The 16,127-nt window shown below is 44.3% G+C and overlaps 1 protein-coding gene across 1 annotated transcript in view; it reads left to right on the plus strand.

Moving 5' to 3' along the window:
- ASTN1 (astrotactin 1) overlaps positions 1–16,127 on the plus strand; it is a 316,741-nt gene that overhangs the window by 153,586 nt on the left and 147,028 nt on the right. The window contains 2 exon segments of the mRNA XM_012802586.2: positions 663–830; positions 9,320–9,404. Of these exon segments, the coding sequence (XP_012658040.1) occupies positions 663–830; positions 9,320–9,404 (253 nt within the window).

Raw genomic sequence — 16,127 nt, forward strand, 5'->3', positions numbered from 1 at the left:
AGGGAAAAGCTACATGGAGTAGTAGAGGTGTTTAAGGATTAGCCATGCTTCGGTTTGGTATGCCCAGGTGAGAAATTCCTAATTGCAGTAACTTGCTGTAAGCCTAGAACTCAGAAGCAATAATTTACTTTCATCCACGGGGACCCCAATATAATGAGGGAGTTATATAGGTTCTGAGAGTCCCTGAATCATTTAAGCCCAGAGCACCTAATTGACTTGTTAATGTCGTTGCTGGAAGGCTGGAAACAGGTGGGGGCTGCTCCTGTGGCGTGGGAGGGGCTGCTATTCTTGCAGCACGTGGGGACAGGCAGTAGGCCCCGTTCCTTGGGCGAGTGCCAGTGCCTGTGGCTGGGTCTGATGGAGCTGTGCCATGGCTATCACAGAGCCGCTCTGTTCTTGTGTCCCTTAGGAACACCCTGGAGAAATGGGATGGGGGACAGTGTGGCTGGGGGCCTAATGTCCCAGGCCTCACAGCAGTCCAGGTGATGGCCTAGCCTCCCGCTGATCCCTTGCTCTGGGGCTGATGACAAACTGGGACTGTTGGGAATAATGATCTTGGATCGGGACAGATCCTCAGACTGGGACTGTCTCAGGCTCTGTCTTCAGTGCCTCAGACACGTGTGCTGTGGGCACACATAGGCATCTTCCTCTCTCCTCTGCAGGGAGTCGCTTCATCTTGCTGGAGGGGAGCCAGCTGGACGCCAGTGACTGGCTGAACCCTGCCCAAGTGGTTCTCTTCTCTCAGCAGAACTCCAGTGGGCCCTGGGCCATGGACCTTTGTGCCCGGAGGCTCCTGGACCCCTGTGAACACCAGTGTGACCCTGAAACTGGTAGGCGGGAGCACCGGGCAGCGGGTAACTGTCAGAGGGATCATGTCTCTTGCAATCACTCCCTGGAGCTCAGACCATTCCTCCCAAGGCCACCAATTCATTGCCATCTCGAGCCTAGGCTGTGTAGACTGCCTGAGTACATTGCTAAATCTGTGTGGTTATTTTGTGGCAGAAGCCTTGGAAGGATCCTAACTGTACCCCAAGTCAGAAAGCCTATGTTAGAATGGCTTCCATAGCCCACTCGTCATTCATTTTGGTTATTTAGTTACTGGGGCCAGTTTATGATTACAAAACTAATGCGTGTTTATTATAGAAAATTTGAAAAATTTACAAAAGCTTATAGAAGAAAAGGATAATAATCTGTATTTATAGCTCCTAGAAAAATCACTTTTAAAATGTTAATGTCCTCCCTTTCAATCTCCCTTCTATGCATGATTTTTCGAGGTTTCCTGGAAGCATTACTAAGAATAGAGTTTTCCTGCTTTTTTCACCTAACATCCCATCATGAGAGTTTTTCAGAATTACTAAATAGTCCTCAACAGCATAATTTTAATGGCCTTTTGTTATTCCGTTGTTATGTCTATGTCACAGCTCATTGAAAAAGTTCCCTGGTATTTGACATTTAGGCTACCTTAAATTTTTAATTTTTATAAATACCATTAAAAGGAACATCTTTGCACATAAACGCAAGCACATTTGAAGTTATTCACATAAATGGTAGGGAGAGATTACTGGATCGAAGAACATGAACATCTTTAAGTCTATTATACTATCAAATGGAGATGGGGCTTCTCTGAGCGAGGGTGCAAATTCAGATATGGTGTGAATTAGCGCACTCACATTGCTCCTTGAGTTTCAACATATCCATGAGTACAGATCTCTTATTTCCAGTCATTACAATTTCATTGTAGAGGAGTTCATCTACAGTAGTCCCTACAATGACCACAATGACCTGTTTCCAGTAAATCAAGTACCACAGGTAGATCCTTCCCAGAGTAATAATATAATATCTCAGATCAAAAAAAAAAAAAACAATAAATAAAGAAAATGATATCTAAGTTCCCAAGCAAAATGTTGCCAGCATGAGGGGCTAACTCTTCAAGATTTTTGTATGTGATGTGCAGCCCCCCCACCACACATGCATGCAATTGCCTGCATTTGCGCACACACACACACACACACGCCCCTCTTCTTCAGGCATCCAGGTAAAGGAATCTGACTAGAGGCTGAGCCCTTCCTAAATCTGTTTGTGAGAGTAGCAGGTAACTGAAACATCTACAGTTCACCTTCTTAGGTCTTAAATTTGTTTTACGTGGGCCCATCACAGTGATTCCAGGCCCGCATATGGAGAAGAAAGCACAACATTTTCAACATCTGATGTCTAAGACTGTGCTTACTTGCTTGCTCCTCCCACGCTGTCAGGCAAACACCAAACCAAACAGATGGGCTGTGTACCATGCCCAAACGCTAGTTTGCTCAAGAGAAATTAAAAAGAGCTAATCTCAGCAGAATGCGCTCTCCATGCAATTTAGCTGGTCTCTGGTACCCTACGTCTCCAACTGGCTTAGGTTGGGAGGATTTGGGACCGCCTCAGTAGAGAAACTCACTGCTGAGAGAAGCATGATCTCCAGAGGACCTTGGATACTTCTACTTGGGTTTTAAAGAACAGAAAGTGCTTCTGATTGTGTGTGGAAAGAAAAGATTAGTGTTTTATGTTTCAAGGAGTATTGGTGAAAAACGGCCTCTTTTCTTGACATTAACATTTGGATTCCTCGAGAAGTTATATGACTTGTCCAAAGTCCCACAGTGACCTAAAGCAGAGTCTGTATTCTATCTGTCATGAACTAGGAGCAGAGGTAGGGTTATAATCTCTCCAGACATGTCAGAATGAACGGAGTTGTCATTCAAGACTATTTAATCAACAGCCATTACTAAACACTCCGGTTCCCTGCGCTCGGAAGCGGCTTGTCTATAGCTAAGCTCTCCCATCTTCAGTCCCTTCCAGATGTCTCATTTCTAATCCTTGCTGAAAATGACTCTGGAAAGCCTCTCCCCTGCTAATGGCTTCCCAGTAGCTGCAACAATTAACGAATTTCCAATTGGAAAGCCATGGAAGAAGTCTAAAAATAAGAACCCAAACCCCACAATGAAACTAAGGTGCAACATCTTCATTTTGGGCAGCAGCTGAGAAACAAAACTGCAAAAACTTTTATTTTCATTAACGCTGGAATTGGAAAGCCCCCCTCTCCCCCTGCTTCTTTCCGCACATGGGATGATGTGGTCATCCCACACACTCATCAGCAAGAAACTTTATCGCCTCCCACACTCCATCCCAGAGCCTTTCTTTCAAAGAGCTGAGTGTGGGAATTGGCATCAAGTCAAGTCGACATTATTTTTGCAATCCTCCAGCTCGCTTACTTGGAAATGTCATAGTGTTGGGACATGTGCTTTCCCAGCCATGCGGAGGGGTCTGCCCATATGGATGCGTGGAGCTGTGCAAGTGCACTTGTATACATTTTTACACACACACATCCGTGCAAGTGCATAAACACACAAACAACACACAAACACAGATGCTCAGTCCCTGCGAAGAAGCAGCCTCTGGTGTGGGTGGAGCTCTCCTCAGACACCCTTCCTGAGAGCCTCCCAAAGCTAAGCATGTATTTACCAATTACCCGCACAATGCTTGGGATGCCGGGTGAAGGAGACAGAATAATGGCCTCTCAAAGATGTCCACGTTCCCCAGAACCTGTGAGTATGCTGTGTTACCTGGCCAAGGAGAATTAATGTTGTGTATGGAATAGAGGTTGCTGAACAACTGGGTTTGAAACAGGAAGATTACCTAGATGGTCCCAATGTAATCACATGGGTTCCTAAAAGTGAGAAGAAGAGGTCAGAGAAGTGGGATGTCAGAAGGACTCGACCAGCCTTTACAGACTTTGGATAAGGAGGGAGGCACCAGCCCAGGAATGTGAAGCCAGAAGAGGCAAGGAAGAAACAGATCAACAAAACTCTACAGACCCCTGGATTTTAGCCCAATTGAAACCCATGTCAGACTTCCGGCCTACAGAGCTAGAAGATGAATTGCTTTAAACCACTAAGTTTAGGGTAGTTTTTTTTTTTTTTTTTTTTTTTTTACTGTTGCAATAGAAAACTAACACACCCAGCAAGAAGAGAAAAGACAAAGAGAGAAGAACAAGCGTTAAGTTCCTTTTCCGATTTCCAGGCCCAATTTATAGACCTTCTAAAGATGTGTCAGAATCTGTGGAAGAATAGAGCTGGAGGGAGCCTGCTGCTCCGCTTTCCATCCCAGCCGCCTCTACATCTGGATTCTAGCAACACGTATCTGGAGGGCTGTAGTGTACCTGCAGCTCTGAGCCCAGTGCAGCTCTGAGCCCAGTGCCTGTCACATAGCGCTAACAAATGCTCTTCTAGTCATCAAGGGTCCACAGACTTTCTGATTTGAATCTGGATGTCCCTGAGAAATGGTGGCCTTGAACTCCAGGGTTTATCTGCTATTTCCAATGTTCCGCTGAATTCTATGACCCTCTTCTAACAGTCTGGACCTGTGACCAGCTGTGTTCTTAGCTCTTGTTGGTTGGGAGACTCTAGATGCGTGTGGGTTAGCCTCCCCACTGACAACCTCAGAAAGCATCTTGGGTTCCAGCTCCACAGTGCCCTTCCCGGGGGAGATGTTTGAAAACATGGTTTTCAGAAAAATAAGGATGAGTCATATTTATTGAGAGCTGGTAATGTGACAAGCACTGAGCTCTACTTATGCTTTGTAATGGGAACTTCACACTACACCTATTTTACAGAGATGTTGACAAATTTGCCCAAAGTCACTTGCCAAGTTAATGGCTGAGCCAGATTTCATGCTCAGGCTGCCCAACTCAAAACTCATACTCCTTGGAATAGTATTCAGCCATAAAAAGATGGAGACTTTGCATCTTTTGAATTTGCCTAGAAAGATTTGGAGAACATTCTCCTAAGTATCTCAAGAATGACAAAGCGTGCATCCCATGTACTTGTTATTAATCTAAAAATAGTTGACCAACAACTATAGGCCCACAAAGAGAAAAACACATATTCAAGAAGGGGGAGAGGGAGAGAGGAGAGGAATCCATTAGTTCCCACCTCTCCGGTACAATGTTGGGTAAATAGCACACCTCCTGGTTGAAGAACTCAACAACAACTCAGACTTTGGACTTTACAAATGCAAATAATATAACCTAATCTTGTGTACCCTCATGTTAACCCATAATAAAAAATAATAACTCACACTTCTGAGGAGTATGAAAGGAACTTCCATTGCTCACGCCCCAGGAAGGGAACCAGGCTGGGAGGCTTAGAATTGTTCTGCTTCTAAGTGGAAGAATGAAGCCCTTTGCCCACTGTACACTGACACCCTTTCCCAGATTCTTGAGTTTATAACCCACAGTATATCTCTGGTCAAGTTGGGCCAGCAGCAAAAGATTAAGGCTATATGATTTCGCCCCCTCTGGGTCCAGCCAGAAAGTACTTTTCTTGCACTTTCTAAGGGATGTTGTTATGGTTGTACGTTTTTGTTTTTTTGTTTTTTTGATTTATTTTTTTGAGACAATGGTTCACTTAGTTGCCCTGGATAAAGTGTCATGGTGTCATAGTTCACAGCAACCTCAAACTCTTGGGCTCAAATAATCCTCTTGCCTCAGCCTCCTGAGTAGCTGGGACTATAGGCACCCGCCACGGGGCCTGGCTGTTTTTTAGAGACAGGGTCTCACTCTTGCTCAGGCTGATCTCAAACTCCTGAGCTCAAGCAATCCACCTGCCTCAGTATCCCAGAGTGCTGGGTTTATAGGCATGAGCCACCGTGCCTAGCCTTGTGGTAGTATGTTTATGTGATATTTTTATTTTTTGAGGGAAACTCAGACTGCCTAGTTTCTTTGACTTCTCTCTCCACTGTTCCTGCCCTTTGTTCTGCCATATGGACAGCTGCAGAAGCCTCACACACCTGCTTCATTTCATAATGCTCATCAATCCTGGCCACGGACCCTTTTTGGCCTTTTCTTGATATGTAGCTTTTATGATTCTCTAAGGAACATAGGCTTTCAAGCTAAATTAAGTTTTAATCTCCATCTAAGATGGTGACTGAAATCCCTTCTATCTCAGGTTTTTCCATGGGCCAGACCCAACCACATGGACACATGTGAACCCACTGAGGGGCATCGGACCTGCATGTCAGCCTCCATCCAGCCTGCCTTCCCTTTGCCTGCCTCTGGCTTTGGTGGTGTTAGAAAGTTTGCCCTCAATGCAAATCAATCTCTCTCTCTCTCTCATCTTCCCTGGGTTTTTGGAATCTGATTTGACAGTGGATTGCCCACTCATTCCAGACTCACTTCAGTGACTTTCCTCTCCTCTCCTCCCATAAGGATACATTGCTCCTCTCCTCTCCTCCCATAAGGATACATTGCTAGTACCTGTCTCGTGTTCCCTCCCATAGTTGTGAGAGGGTCGTTTGACCCTGGGACTACTTTTTCCCTGATGTCTCCAAGGGGAGAGAGACTAGGCAATTAGATACTACCTGAGCCCAGATGTCTTGCAAAGCCTGCCCTTTGTAGAGGAGCACACCCAATTCCATTTAATAAAAGACAAGCAATACCTGAAATTTAGAGCTGACTCAGGGTTTTGGGCCCCAATCTGCATTTACTTTATGAAGGACATTGGAATGAGCCCAGGCGTGTCTTGAAGCCCAGCTTCAAGGTCTTCCTTTAGTCCTTGGGAAGGATGTGTGTCTCAGCCCTTTGGCTGTGGAATGGGGAGTGACCAAAGGTACCAACACATGAGGTACCTCCAGGCATATGCCTTTGGGGCACCAAGGACCAATCAAGTGTAGCTGTCTCCAGACCCTGCACCAACCGGCTCTCAGGGGCTGTCCTCCCTGGCAGTATGGTTGCCTGTGTGCCTCCCGCAGGGCACACTCTCTCCTGGCTGGGCACTTCTGTGCCGTGGCACGTCGTCTCTCCGTTGGATTCCCATATACACCACCACGGAGTCGGCGCCTCATGTGTTCCCCACCATCTGTCGCAGCAGATGCGGAGACTGTAACACTTCTAGCTTAGGAGGGCATCCAACACCCTTGTGGGGTCTTTAAAATTCACAGCTAACAGTCGGAGCCTGTGCTTGCATGAAACCCCTCTTAAAGTCAAGATTTAGCAGTTGGTTACCATAGCAACTTTCCTCATCAAGTCTGAACTCCTTTCTGTGGGGATGGCCAAACCGGTTTTGTAGAGGAATTACAGACAAGGGAAGTTTGTTGGTTTCCGGGAGTGAGGATGTTTTGAGGGGTACATTTTTAGAGATTCTCAAACTCCAGCATGATAGGTTTGAAAATTTTCTCTGCTTCTCGGACTTGGGGCTGCATGTGCCATTTTGTGGAGAAAAGCTTTATCAGTTGTTGGCAGTGTGTCCCCACGTGGTAATGAAGGAGGGAAGCCTCATGAGGAGATAAGGGCTGCGAAGGCAACGTGAGGAGGTGAATGTGCTGCCCAAATGGAGGCTACAGCCCTGGGTAGGAAACCAGGGCTCTGCTTGAACTCTTTGAGTTGTGACTGCATTGATTTTTGCATGTTTTGTGGTAACTGGCTGTCAGATGTGGAAGAGGACTCCTTTTTGTCAATCCTTAATTGTAGACAAGGCGTCCAGCCAAAACCATTCTAAGAGTCCAAGCAATGGGTTTGACAACCTCCTAAGACTGCTGCCTGGGTTTTTTTTTTTTTTTAAGTATTTGCCCATGGCTAATTGTCCATCAGGACAATATCTTTTAAGGGCGAAGCAGAGTTGAGCCCTTGATGTATTCACTGGCCTAGATGTTGCACATTTAGGGTAAAGGTACATAATCTGAACATGCAGGGCAGACTTTCTAATTAATTTATTTTCTGTTATTTACTATTTAACAAAGGCCTGTCTATAGAGGGTAACTGATTATCTAGTGTCCATGCTTTCTCCGGAACTGAGAAGCTGTGAAGCCAGGCTCCCGGCCCTTCCTTTTCTTGCCTTCCCTGTTCTTGCCTTTTTTTACCTTTCATTTTATCAGAGAAAGAGCCTCCATCCCCCAGCCATACCAGCCACCTAATTCCAAGCGGTGTTTTCTTAGGTTTGACTCAGAGTTTCCCAACCACTTCTCAATGTAGCTAAGTACCACCAAAGTCAGTAAATTTGAGGCCACTGGGAATTCAGCCTGCATGGAAGCCGTAATTCTAGACTATTCTAATACTCCCTATGGATTTTTTACCAATTAGGAAGTTACTCATTTTCACTCCCCTCTCCAGCACATTGAGCCGAGCAGGTTGGGGGATGAAAATGGGAGTGACCTGGTAAGTGAGGCTCTGATGGACAGTAGCTTAAAGGTTGATCTCGAAATAAATGGTTGAACTAAGATGCTAAAACTAATCCCTTGCCAAGACCCTATCCTTTGAGGGCCCTTCACTTCATTTTTATTGGGTTTTATTTTCAGAAAGAGAAAACAGCTATTATTCTACTTATATCCTTTTTAAGCCTCTCTTCCTTGAAAGAGAAAGAAATGGTATGCCCATTGTCTCCTTAGGCACGGCCCCTTTGTTACGTACAAATTTCAGTAAGTCACATTCTGTTCTTTCACTGGTTATGAATAAAATGACCAGATATTACAGGAGTGAAAAACAGTGCTTTAGTGTAACTGGACTCAACAGCTTTGCATAAGGAAGCAGCAACAATCTTCTTCAAGATCAATACTAACTAGACCAATGAGTCTTAACCTCATCCCTTGGGGGATCTTGGATTTGCTTGTAAATTAGATGAATTTTATAGAACCTTGCTTCAGAAAAATGCATATACACATGTATACGGTTTTGCCTACAATTGCAGAGGGTTCGTGGCATACTAATGAAGTAACCAATGATAATGAAGCCGAGAAATACCCTAAAACAAATATAGGAGTGTAGAGGTCCTCTTGTTTATCAGCTCAAAGATATTAATAATGAGCCATTTTCACTTAAACACTAAAATCCAGAGTTCCTCTAAAACCGTAATAGGTGTAAGTGGCTTCCTCTAAATATAGTAGCTATTCTGTGGGCCAGCAGCATGGATAAAACAGACAGACATAGCTTCAGATATTAACTCTGCCACTTAGAAGCTTTCAACAAGTCCTTCATTTTTTCCAAGCCTCAGCTTTCCTCCTAAGAATAACAGAGCTCATAATACCTACTTTTCAAGATTCTTAGAAGTATTTGACAAAATAAGTCACTTATGCAGTCTGTAAACATTATTGATCACCTAGTTGGTGCCTGGCAGTACACTGGGCATTGAGAAAATAAAGATGAAAAAATCACTTCCTTCAAAGAACTGTTGGTCTTTGTGCTCATAGAGGACGTATAAATAGGTGCTTTCTAAAGATATGACTCTTCTCAAATGCAGATGCGTTAATCAATTCATTCATGTTTCTCTTTCTTCCTCCTTACCCTGCTTCTAAGGGGAGTGCCTCTGCTATGAAGGTTACATGAAGGATCCTGTACACAAGCACCTTTGCATTCGGAATGAATGGGGGACCAACCAGGGGTAAGTGAGGGATGGCGAGCAAGCCGGTTCCTACATGTCACCGCTCCCCACACAGATGTGATGGGGAGCAACCGCATGGAGAGAACTGAAGGGTGGCTTATTCTGAACAGTCAATGGGTAAAAATGTCACAGTGTCTTTCCATATTTATACCCTTCCAGTGACGTCCGTATCATCGTTTTCTCCATTTACGAGTCAAGAGATGATGCCTCTGACTCGCAGCCCCGCAGCCTCCAGCTGGGCTCTGAAAATCAAGCTGTCCCTCTCTCTCTCTTCACACCACTGCCAGCCACGAGGATTCCACAGGCAGAATTTAGCTGATGATTTTGTTGGAGACACACACTCAGACTGTAGTGCAGGTCTCCCAGAGCCTGACGAGCTTTGCGAGAGTGACAGGAGCAGAAACTTGTTTTCACCAGGACTGTCAGCAGGGGTGACATGCAAAGACTAAAGGAGGGCTCCCTGCTAAGGAACAGAGTATTTTTGCCTGATCTCCAATTACCATTTCCCTGTAAGACTTTTGCTTTCCGCCAGGCATGCATGACTGGGTAAAGTAGTCACTTTATCTATTCCTGTTTTACTTTTTACATTTTAGGATGTTTTTATTGGGATAAAAATATATAACATAAAATGGACCATTTTTACCATTTTTATAACTGTGTAATTCAGTGGCATTAGTGCGCTCACATTGTTGTGCAGCCACCACCATTATCCACCTTCGCTGCTTTTTTTTTTTTTGTTATTTTTGAGGCAGACTTGCTCTGTCACCCAGGCAGGAGTACAGTGGCATCATCATAGCTTACTGCCCCTTCATTTCCCTGGGCTCAAGCTCCTTCTGCCTCAGATGCCCCAGTGGCTGATTCTACAGGCATGCACCACCACACCTGACTAATTTTTCTATTTTTCTTTTCTTTTTTTTTTTTCAGACAATGTCTTACTTTGTCACTCTGGATGGAGTGCCCTGGCATCATAGCCCACAACAAACTCAGTCTCTTGGGCTTAAGCAATCCTCTTGCCTCAGCTTCTCCAGTAGCTGGGGCTACAGGTGCCCTCCACAATGCCCAGCTATTTTTAGAGGCGAGGTCATGCTCTTGCTCAGGCTGGTCTCAAACTTCTGAGCTCAAGATATCCATTCTCCTTGGCCTCCAGAATGTTAGGATTATAGGAGTCAGCCACTGCACCTGGCCCTATTTTTGTATTTTTTTTAAAGGTGGGGTCTCATGCCATTGCTTAGGCTAATCTCAAACTCCTGGTCTCAAGCCATCCTTCTGCCTCAGCCTCCCAAAGTGCTAGGATTATAAGTTTGAACCACCATGCCTGGCCCTTCCATTGTTTTTTAAAATCAACTTTCTCTTGTCTTTTTGGAAGCCAAGAGCTTATTTTCCTCACTGGGTAGGTCGTGAAGGAGGGTGAGAGGTGAAAGGGATAAATAAATGCTAACTAACACTAACAAGTGCTGCTACAGGGAAAATTAGAAAGAAATCAAGGCAAAAGACATCTTAGCATAATGCCTTGGACTGCAAATTAGATATGTGTTTGCAGCCTGACAGGTGGGGAAAAAGAAACCAATGTCATTTCAGACATTTCTGTAGAGGGCTCACATCCCTGCGGTCAGTGATCAGCCTCTTCTATGTGATGCTGATGAGTCCAAACCTAGAATAGTGAATGTAATTCCAGAGTCTCAAAGCAATAAATATGGTGACAAATGGGTGAGAGTTTGGAGAAGAGCAATAAAAATGATTGAAGAGCCTAAGGGAGTGATTTATGATAAAGGAATAGAAGAACTCAACTCTGAGAACTTAGCCAGCTGATGACTAAGTCAAGGAATGATAGATGCCCGTAGATGCTGGAAGAGGGCAAATGTTCTGGAACGGGTTGAAGTTGAGGGATAAGGACAAGAGAGAATGAAGTTAGGAAAAGGAAATCTGAGTCACAGGTCAGAAAACTTGAGGAAGTCAAAATGCCATGAAATTTTTTTCTGTGGAGGGAAATGAAAGATTGCTCAGTTTGGACTGAATTTGAGATCTCTATCAGAGAGGCAAGCCACAAAATGTAGAGGAAGGGATTTGTAGAAGGGTAAACATATATGCGGTGGTCTGTTATCGAATGCCTTTGGCTATTTAATTCTCCCAAGTGCCCTCACCCTCAGGTTATGGGGGAGCTCATAGGATAGTGAGAATCTCAGTTGACTAGGATTCCTACTGAGTAAAATGGTGTAAAGGATAATGGATAAGCACCCCTCAGCTCTTGGTCTATAAACAGGCTGCCAAAGAAAACAGCAACAAAACATCATTTCCATTTTGCCCTGAATGATCCAGGCTGGCTCTCTGCAGTGATTGGATTTGGTGGCTAATTGCTCAAGCCTCCACATCCCTAGCCTTGTAGACAGATCATGCAAAGATAGGCCTGACTTTGCTTGGTAATTTCATAACCCTTCATCATTCCCTCTGGCTGGATGTAGAGACAGTCTTAGGATGTAGACATGGGCCTCAAGGGAAATGGTGGAAGCTCCAGCCTTGGTGTCATTTAAAACAAGACAGGCTAAAGCACTGAGTTTACAGACCGACAGGAACATTAGCCCCAGGAAATAGACAAAGAGACCCAATCTGTCATTTCCATCTCTAATTTCCATTATTCTATGATCATCACTGTCTATGAGGTCTCATTTTGGACACTAATAAAATAACAGAGCAACTGTTAGGGGGAGAAAAAAAAAGTGACTATCTTGAGGATAATGGAACCAGGAGTGATAAGCAGCGTGTTTATATGTATACAATACAAAAAAGCGCCAGACAAATGACTGCATTTCTCCTCCTAAAATGACAAGATAAGTGAAAAGTGGAAGATGCCATACATCTTGCTTTAAATCAAGGATCTGATGTCATGTTTCTTTAAATGATTCTCACAAAATTAATCGGAATTGGTTTGACTGTGAAGACCGTCACTCGAATTGAAAACTGTCTGACAGATTGCCAACTAATGATACGTACTGGGGTATTATGGAAAAATCAATGGTAGGCCTGATTTTTCTGAATACTTTATTTAATGTTCCCGAAGTGGAGGTAAGCAGCCCACGTGTGGAGATTTATGTTTGTCACTTCACATCCTTGCACTGCATACATTAAAATAGCTGCACATCCTTTTGAAGTAGAACAACCAAACCCTAGGCCAGCAGTACTTAAAACAAATTCCTTCATGGCAAAGCAAGGTTAATGTACCAGGAGAAAAGTAGCAATAAGCATTCATGACTTTCAGACGAGGAGGAAAATTGATCAAGGACATTAATGCAAAAAGGTGCAAATGGATGATTTGTTGTGGCAGAGGAGTTACACCTGCAAATTTATCCCGCCTCCACCTCCCTCCAGTTCCCCGGTCTTGTGTGTGTGTTGTGAGTGTGGTGTGTGTGCACATGTGGTTTCTGCACGATTGCATGGTGTGTATGTGTGTACACAGGTGTACATGAGAGTGAGCTGAGTTTTTTTTATAGAAATCTCTTACCACTTTGTCATTTATTCTCCCACACATTTATATTTCTGTCAGATATTCACCCCATTACCTACTGTGGTCTCAGGTATGTGAGGTTGTTCTTTCTAGAAGATGTCCTGGCTCTCTTGAAGAACTGATCATCTACATAAATAGTTGGAAGCATAACAAGTAATTGCAATGAACTTAAAGGCCTAGCTGAGCAAAAGTTTGTGAGATTAAAGTTTAAGGGATGATTTATGTGAGATCAAAGCATCTGGAGTGGGGCTTCATGCAGAAGTTGGATTTTGAACTGTTCAGTTGGACAGTTAACAAAGGTAATTGTAAGCAACGGGAACAGCGTGTACAAGGGCACAGAGACCTCAGCTTGATTTTCTAGGAATGGCAAATAAGTAGCTCACTGTAGAATGAGAATGCAGTTTCCAGGGACAGGGAAAGAGGCCGGTAAGGTGATTAAAGACTAGATTTCAAAGAAGCCTTGGTTACTAAGGCTTTGGATGTGAAAGCTCTCATGTATAGAGCCCTAGAATTATTAGCAGGAGGGAGGAGTTCCTAGGTTTTTGTACATTTGAGGTAGCATAGCCCCTCACTGCACATCATAATAAATTTAAATCTTAAAAAAGAAACAAAACAAACAAATACAAAACCTCTTGGATCTATCTAGATTTTGTTTACCTGGATTCTCCAAGAAAAATATATTCCTAAAGTTATCTTGTACATAATAAAAGTGTTCACAACCAAACAGCCAAGGATGACAGAGAATTGGAGACCAGATGTACGAGGTACATGAATCAAAAGGTTACAGTCATTCCCTGGTGACTCTAGTTCTGCCAAAAATGCCCAGGTAGAAGTGAGGCAGGTCAAGACACTGGGGTGTTGGTCTGGATGGTGAAGCCAGTCAGTCACTCTCACTCAACCAGGTGGCAGGGGCCTGGTGGCAGATTGTAAGATCATTGAATTCATTACACAAGAAGGTCCTGTTCACTTAGAGTAAAAATAGCTTCAGAAGGATTTAAACAAAGTCATGGATGACAGATTTCTAATGGGTTATTAAAAGAAGATGGGATGTTTGAGGTTACATCCTTGGTCTTTGAGGTTGCCAACAAAATCAATCATTTCCTGCCACAGCAACTCCTGTGACCCGGGTGCCAGGCAGAGGACCCAGGGTGGGCAGGTCCTACCCCTACACGACACTTTACCTTGTCTTCTGTTTACCCTGCATAAATTCACTGAAGAACTCCTCAGCCTCTTATCCCTGTGGCTGCATAGACACAGCCAGGGACTGTTAAAGTCTGTATTTGATATTTATTTGCTAGGACAACAAGGACAAATTGAAAATTTTCACAGAAGAGAAATGAAAACAATAAACGAGGGTGGAGGAGGCAAGGAGATTGATTTACATGAAAATATTAGAGGAGAAAAGGCAAATTTATCTAGCTACTTTGGAGATTATTAAGAAAGGCTATAATAATTTTTTTCTTTTTTTTCCCTAAATTAAAAGTATACCCAAGGGCCTCAAGATACATTTTTCAGAATATCACAATTAGATTAAATTCATGTATTTGAAGATTCCAGGTAAATAATAGCCTGATTTTTTATTCTGGCATCTCAGATACAGAGGGCAACACCAAGGAGATTCCCCACTAGAGAAATTTAAAATATAGCTGGATTTCAGTATTGAAGAATGGAGCCAGACTGGCAATTCGTGAGATGGGACAAGACCCGCGGTGGGAAATAAACAGGCGTTTCTCCAGAGTTTTAAAAGCTGTTGTCAGGAATGGCCCTGCTTAGGGTGGCGCTTGTGGCTCAAAGGAGTAGGGTGCTGGACCCATATGCTGGAGGTGGCAGGTTCAAACCCAGCCCCAGCCAAAAACTGCAAAAAGTAAAAAAATTAAAAATAAAAGGGTGTGCCCATTTAAAAAAAAAAAAAAAAAAAGGAAATGGTCCTGCTCATCAGAATGCCTCTGCCTTCCACTGCCTGCTCAGGAGGGATCACACTTAGTGCAACACTCACACACGTACACACACACGCTCAGAGGTTGCCCGTGCTCCCTTAATATCCCCTTTTCGTGGTTCCAGGTGCCCACTGTCCCTCCAGTTTCTCCAGCTTCTCCCTACTTCTCATCCTCCCAGGATGACTGCTTAGGGATTCTAAATCTGCTTAAGGAGCACACACCCCAAACTTGAGAAGCCATTTTTCACTTAAAACCAAGAATGAGGACTGTGTTCACCATGGTTGGCCTCAGCTTCTCTGTCTTGCTCAAAGCATGCCCTTGACAGGAGGCGCCTTTACTGGGGCCCGCCTGAATGATGCTGTCCTTAGCATTGCCCCAGAGACCACTGACAGAACAGTGGCCCAGTCCAGGGGAGGGGATCCCTTTGCCTCTCAGTTTTAGCTACTGAGCTGAGACCAGCTTCCACTGAATATCCAGAAAGGTCTAAAACCTATCCTCACTTTTCACGGCCACCTAAAGCAAGAATCTTCCCTCGGCTGTCTAACAATCTGCGTGCACATGCTAAGCCATTTGACGGCAGCAGCCGGCACCCTGAGGAGCAGCTCTGATTCCCAGGCCAGATCTTGGGCCCTGTCTGGGTTCTTGGATCAGCCCAGAGTCTTTTCGGTAGTGACTCAGCTGAGGTCAGACAGTCCTGTGGGACATAGGACGTTTGTGACTTCCCTGTGCCTATTTCTAGTTGAGCGTCTGGCTGTTACCCTCCCATCCCTGTGCTTGTTTCTGTGTCACTGCTGTCCTGTTCACCTTCCTCTACCCCCTCCAACAAGATTGCCAGCCAGGCTGCAGCTGCTCTGTTATCTCTGGGTGCCCTCCTCTCCTGCCCTCCAGCCCAGACCTTGGCGTCTGTGCCCAGCTCCTGTCATTGTCATCATGCCATCCACAAATGGGATTATCTTCCCATTAGTTCTGTTTTAATTATTCTTCAATTTCTCTCTCTCTCTCTCTCATCAGTATCAATTCTTCCTAACAAGGGTTTGCAGTATATTCCTTTGACTATGTATTTCTTGTTCTTCTTTTGTCTCCTCCTTTTCCACCTCCGTCTCTACCTCATCCTCCAGGACTCAATGAAAATGTGTCTGCCCATTCTCCTCTTTCTCCTCCCTATTTCAGTGTCAAACAGATGAAGAGGCTCTTGGTATTGAGTCTAAAGTTCCCCGCTCGTGTCTCTGGAGAGACCCTGCCAAAACCCGATTTCAGCAGAAATATTGCTCCTTATGAGAAGACCAG

Source organism: Otolemur garnettii, unplaced genomic scaffold (assembly GCF_000181295.1).
Source record: "Otolemur garnettii isolate 467f Iridium unplaced genomic scaffold, OtoGar3 scaffold00016, whole genome shotgun sequence".
Taxonomy (NCBI): domain Eukaryota; kingdom Metazoa; phylum Chordata; class Mammalia; order Primates; family Galagidae; genus Otolemur; species Otolemur garnettii.